General features: G+C 37.0%; 1 protein-coding gene across 1 annotated transcript in view; it reads left to right on the top strand.

Moving 5' to 3' along the window:
- COQ3 (coenzyme Q3, methyltransferase) overlaps positions 1-5,523 on the top strand; it is a 21,473-nt gene extending 15,950 nt beyond the window's left edge. The window contains 4 exon segments of the mRNA XM_007464305.1: positions 1,724-1,966; positions 3,809-3,968; positions 5,177-5,330; positions 5,332-5,523. Of these exon segments, the coding sequence (XP_007464367.1) occupies positions 1,724-1,966; positions 3,809-3,968; positions 5,177-5,330; positions 5,332-5,380 (606 nt within the window). The 3' untranslated portion in view covers positions 5,381-5,523.
- Positions 5,524-6,605: the final 1,082 nt, after the last annotated feature.

Here is a 6,605-nt window from a genome sequence, read left to right as displayed (position 1 = left end):
GTGTGTGTGTGTACACACACACACACACACACACACACACACACACACACACACACACACTGGAATAATAGCCATAAAAAAGAATGAAAATTTTGCCATTTGCAACAATGTGGATGGACCTAGAGGGTATTACACTTAGTAAAATAAGACAAAGACAAATATTGTATGTTATCACTTATGTATGGAATCTTAAAAATAAAGCAAACAAATGAATATAACAAAACAGAAACAGATTCACAGATACAGAGAACAAACCAGTGGTTGCCAGTGGGAAGAAGGAAGGGGACAGGGGCAAGATATGGGTAGGAGGATTAAGAGGTACAAACTACTATGCATAAAATAAATAAGCAACAAGCATATATTGTACAGCACAGGGAAATATAGCCATTATTTTATAATAACTTTAAATGGAGTATGATCTATAAAAGTATTGAATTACTATGTTGTACACCTGAAACTAATACAATATTGTAAATCAACTATACTTCAATTAAAAAAAAAGCACTGGCATTTGAATAGCTATGGAAATTTTGTATCTCTTCTCTCCCAAGATATTAGGCAATTTCCGCTGGTTTAAATGCACTGATAAGCTGTCCTTTTGCACTTGCTTCAGTATCAAAATGTAACAGAATTTTGCCTGCTCTGGCGGCTCTCCCCTTCTTAGGTGCTCTAGAGTACTTCTCCCTGTGAACAATACTTGCTTTAGCTGACAGAATATTTATGCCCTACAGTTCTATTTTGTAATCTCCTATCAACACAATAACTTTTTCTTTAAATGCTGCATCATAATCTTTGCTTGAAAGATATTTTAAGCAAACAGTACAGGATACAAATGTAAGTGAAGATACAATGGTGTGTGTTACTGTCAAGGTCATAACAGCCAAGTTGACAGTGAGGTTAACAGAGGCCTTTGATACATAGCTAAGTTTCCATATGCACAGAAAATGTGTTCTTCATATGGCAGTGCGCTGGTTTCTCTTGACATCAATTATAAAATTTCAGGAAATGTAAAATATGTGAAAATACATCCCTTAGAATCAAGAATATGAGGTGTATCAAATTGTAAATTAGTACAATTTTACTGTATGTGTTCTATGATCTTCCCCGTGTATTATTACAGATTTATGTCTCTAAAGTTAAAATAATTTGATTTATACTTTTAACTTATTAACTAAAGGGTTATAAAATAAATGCTATGCAGTTTTGATCAAAATAAAGGCTGTGTTTTAAAACTCAGGCATGTCATGGGAAGTGACTGAATATAAAGGCTGAAAGAAGAATTAGTTACGAAGAATCGTTTTTAGTCAGTCACAAGAGAAACTATGGAGAAAAAAATGTGCTTTAGAGAATTTCAGTATTAGAAAATTTTGCTCTCTTTACAATGACATGTTACATTTATTGTACTTTAAATATGTTAATGCTGTACTGTGTGCCTGTAAATATATCTAGAGAATGTAGACAAAAATTTCCTCATTATTCTTAAGCAGTTCTTGATAAGTTTTGTTGTTGTTGTGATTATTGTTCTCACTTTTAAGCTTTTTATTATGGAAATTATCAAACACGTACAAACTAGAGAAAATGGTATATTGAACTTTCGTGTACCCATAAATGATCTCCAACAATTATCACCTCGTGCCTAATCTTGTCTCCTTTTTGAGAAGCTTTTTATTGCTAACGTGTGTTCTGTTTTCTTCCTGAGGGTAATGATTTCTTATGCCATTAGCCTCTAGGGCGGCTTGGGGCTTCAGTTATTGGAATTGATCCTGTGGATGAGAACATTAAAACAGCACAGCACCATAAATCATTTGACCCAGTCCTGGATAAGAGGATAGAGTACAGAGTGTGTTCCCTGGAAACGATTGTGGAAGAAACTGCAGAAACATTTGATGCTGTCGTAGCTTCTGAAGTTGTAGAACATGTGATTGATCTAGAAATGTTTATACAGTGCTGCTGTCAAGTGTTAAAAGTAAGACTTACAGAGTTTACTTATTTGTTTTTTCTTTTGAGTTTGTGTATGTATCCATAGCAATAAATGTTTTATAATACTTGAAACCAGGAAGACAGGATGAGGGGACAGCATCTCTACTGGAGATTACTTCTGCCTCTCAGCCTGCCCTCAATATCTGGGGTTTTCCAGATCCAGTATCTTGATGTCCAGGGATCTTGAAAAATGTTGGTGCTGAACACTGCAATACAAACAATAGATTTATAGTGGTATTTTTCTTTGGTATAGTCTGGATTAATTACCTAATAGGCATTGAATGACAATTACTAAGAAACTGACTTGGATTAATACTTCAAAATAAAAAACCATTATTAGCATAAATTGGTTAGCCAGCATTTGTTAAGTCACTCTGTATATGTGATATGTGTAACAGTTATCAGCTTATAAAAGAATACATCATACAAATGATCTCATCAGATCTTACCTACAACCAGGTGAGGAAGGTAAGGCAGGCATTGTGACCTCCTTTGACCCAATGAAGATCAGAATCTGGGGTGTCAGAGGTCACATGGTCTTTGTTTGATTTTTTTTTTTTTTTTTTTGCGGTACGCGGGCCTCTCGCTGTTGTGGCCTCTCCCGTCGCGGAGCACAGGCTCTGGACGCGCAGGCTCAGCGGCCAGGGCGCAGCCGCTCCGCGGCATGTGGGATCTTCCCGGACCGGGGCACGAACCCACGTCCCCTGCATCGGCGGGCGGATTCTCAACCACTGCGCCACCAGGGAAGCCCACACATAAGTGATTTTTAATGAGATGTTTTAGAATACTAGAGTTTTACAGAGAAAAGTTATAATGTGTAATGAAGTAGTGTCTGATATTTTAGTTTTAAGGGCACATCCCGGTATTCCAGGGCCTTCTCTTACCATTTTTATTTTTGGTTTAGAGTGTTATTTGAGGTATTTTCATACATATATATCTTAATATGATTATTTTGGAAGGGATCTTAGGCATTTCATCTCCATCAGGTGCTAATGAGAATGTGTGGAAGAGATATTAATGTTCTTGCCATTTGTAGGAGTACATACAGGAAACACTATAAATATAGTCACTAAAAAATGGCAGACTAAACAATCCCGTAAGTGGTTTGCATTCACTGAGTTCTTATCTTGATCTCTTTATATTCTTTATACTAATGAAATCAAAACAAAACAGAACACTTTCATACCTTAATCATTAAGGCTTTTGTCAGAGAACATTTATTGGCCTTGCCAGCCTGCACAAACCACGGGGCAGTGTGCGCTGTACCAAACAAGTTAGGCAGGCTGGGCACCCAAAAAGAAAGCAGTGTTGACACATTAAGACATCAATGTGGACACGTAACAAGGAAGAGCAGCCGGATCTCATTTCTGTATTTTTATTATAAATTATTTGATATGTACAAAAAATGTATAACTATAAACATAAATCATAGTAATGTATGACTTTAGGAGTTAGTTGTAAGCACTGTTGCATAAACTCAGTACATACATCTGTAGTGGACTGCCCATAACAATGAACTTCCTGAGAGAAAAAAACCCTCTATTTTGGTAGATTATATTTTATTCACACTTGTGGGTTTGTGTTTTGTTTTTTTTTTTGACCGCGCAGTGTGGGATCTCAGTTCCCCGACCAGGGATCGAACCTGTGCCCTCTGCACTGGGAGCACGGAGTCTTAACCACTGGACCCCGCAGGGAAGTCCCCATACTTGTGTATCTTAACTGCACTTAAATTGTTTGGAAGGAAGGAGGAGGGTGGGGGAAGCCAAGCTTTTATCTAACTGATACTCCTAACATTTAAAATTTTACTTCTACACATATTTTTTTTTAGCCTGGTGGTTCTTTATTCATTACTACAATCAACAAAACACAGCTGTCCTATGCCTTGGGAATTGTTTTTTCAGAGCAGATTGCAGGTATTGTACCAAAAGGTACTCATACATGGGAGAAGTTTGTTTCACCTGAAAAGCTAGAGAGCATTCTGGAATCAAGTAAGTATTAAAGTTTTTTCCAGTTTCCAAGGCCTAACTGAACTTTTAATGTGCCTATAATTATTAATCACATAACCTAGCACTTAATGAAATAGGCCACTATTCTTTGGATGTTGGTTTTCTCTCCTCAACTAGATCATAAACGCCTTGAAGTTAGGATTAAGTATTACATCCACTTTTCTCTCACCTATGGCACCTAACCCAGGGCCAAGCAAATCATAGATGACCAATGAATACTTTTGGCTGTTTAGTCCTCACCTGTTTTAGTTACACATCCTCAGTTTATCCTATTGAGGCCGTGCTTGAATCGGCTTATTTTACGGATTACTTTTCCTGATTCCTTCATAGTCAGATATATTTTGAACTTCCTTGTCACTTTTTTTTTTGCGGTACGTGGGCCTCTCACTGTTGCGGCCTCTCCCGTTGCGGAGCACAGGCTCCGGACGCGCAGGCTCAGTAGTTGTGGCTCACGGGCCTAGCCGCTCCGCAGCATGTGGGATCTTCCTGGACTGGGACACAAACCCGTGTCCCCTGCATCGGCAGGCGGACTCTCAACCACTGTGCCACCAGGGGAGCCCGTCACTTTTTATGTAGTGTTTTATGCTAGTTATAGCATGCCTTATAGTATGGTTATTTTAGTGTTCTTAACCTCTTTCTGGCTTGAAGGCAAGACTGTCTCCTTTTTGTGCTCCCCACATTGCCTAGCTCTGCTTTACACCTCGTGAGCACTTGATTTACCTGTTGAATTCCTGTCAAGTAATAACACTTGTCAGTTCATTTATTTGGCATTTGGTATTCCTCTTAGGCTCATGTGTGTCTCATGCTTTTTGTTCATATAACAGTATATCAGTAAACTTGATTTTACTTGGAATAATATTATCTGTCCAATGAAATGTGGTAATTTCTTCTCTGCAAGTAACTTTGTTGAAAATAGAGTAGAAAAAATATTTTAAAGATGATTGGAACAGTCAGTTGTTGGCAGGTATTTTCTAAAAACAGCTAACATTTATTGAGTACTTACCAAATTCCAAATACTGTGCTAGAGTTTATGTTCTGCTGCAGTAAAGAATGAGCTGTACATGGCTACAAAGTATTTGTGCCTATTGAGTTAGGAATCCTTTTTTAATTTGGAGAGTTGCATGAGACTCTTGGCATGTGGAAGGTAAAAATTTATTAAATATGCTCTGTCTGATATTTCTTTTTCTCAGATGGTCTGTCAGTTCAAACTGTAATGCTCTACAACCCTTTCTCAGGTTACTGGCATTGGAGTGAAACCCCCAGCCTTAATTATGCAGCTCATGCCGTGAAATCCAGCATGCAGGAACACCCAGCTCCTGCCGAGTTTGCTTTAAAGGAGGAAACAAGAGCTCCGCATTGAAACCTCCACCAACCAGGTGTGCATGAAGAGCTGAAGAAATGAATTGTTTCTAAGAACTGTTAGTAAACTGGCTTGAAAGTCTGATGTTTACAAATACACAAAATATACCATTTGTCTTTTGAGACAGGATCATAAAGAAAAGAAAGTCAATAGAAAGGGCTGAAACCTTAGATAAAAGCTCTTGTTGTTTCATCTAATAGCTACCTTCAAGGGATTAGTCTATGGACTAAAAAAAGTTTTGATGAGGTATTATGTGATCTAGGAGTTTAAGTTTCTCAGCCTTTGTTATATAAATAGGGTATACATATTTCACTTCTTACAGATTATATGATATTTTTCCCGCATGTATGCACATACATGTATACTGTAATGTTTTAATTTAAGTAAATTTGTATCATCTAGGTTCTTCTTTATTTGGTTTTAGTTAAAGGCAGTTATGCTTCTGACTGGTTTTGTTTTATACCACTTATATTTAGGAAGATAAAATGTCTTTTTTCCTTTAAATTTTGGTTTTTGGAAAGCAAATTGATTGTTAAATATATACTGGGTTTGGTCAAACACTAGAATCAAGAAATTCAGATTATGTTGGACATTTTTCTCTGTACAGTTCTATAAATGTTTTGTGGTGCCTTTTTTAAGTAGAAAAGATTTTTGAACTCAATTTAAGAGTTTAGTTATGGAAATTTTCTTTTTCGGCTAACATTTTGTAATTAGAGGGACTAACTTGAAATATACTTTCACGCCTCTTGAAGTATGTGATTTTTTGGCTTTTTCTGAAAGTCCAGAATGTATAAAGACTTTGATAGAGGGTGTTGACCAAATATGAGAAATACAGGTTGAACGCCTGTGACTCATAGAAAGTCAGCTTGTACTTTCTAGCCTTTCTCACCTTTTTTGTTTTGTTTTGTTCTGTTTTGTTTTGTTTTTTGGCTGCATCCCACTAGACTGCCGGGGAATTCCCTAGCCTTTCTCACTTTTAAGCTCATAAGTTTTCTGTATTTCTTTGTCAATGCCTGTTGGATTGGGCTCACCATGCAAACAATTCCCAACCATCTTAGCTTATCATTTGCTTGTTCTCAGTGGCATTCCAAGGAGGAAACTGAAATTTAAAGGGTTAAAAGAAATTTTAACTTCAGTTGCTAATGTCTAATTAGGACACTAAAAATCAGGAGTTCCCACTGGGTTTCATTTAAAAGTTTGATTCTTAGTCTGAATTCTAGTAGCTTTGTTACCAAAGCAAATCTTCTTCATTCTATCTG

The sequence above is a fragment of the Lipotes vexillifer genome, unplaced genomic scaffold, assembly GCF_000442215.2.
Source record: "Lipotes vexillifer unplaced genomic scaffold, Lipotes_vexillifer_v1.1 scaffold1073, whole genome shotgun sequence".
In the NCBI taxonomy this organism is placed as follows: Eukaryota; Metazoa; Chordata; class Mammalia; order Artiodactyla; family Lipotidae; genus Lipotes; species Lipotes vexillifer.
The sequence above is the reverse complement of the archived record's forward strand: the minus strand, read 5'-3'. Positions and strand labels throughout refer to the sequence as shown.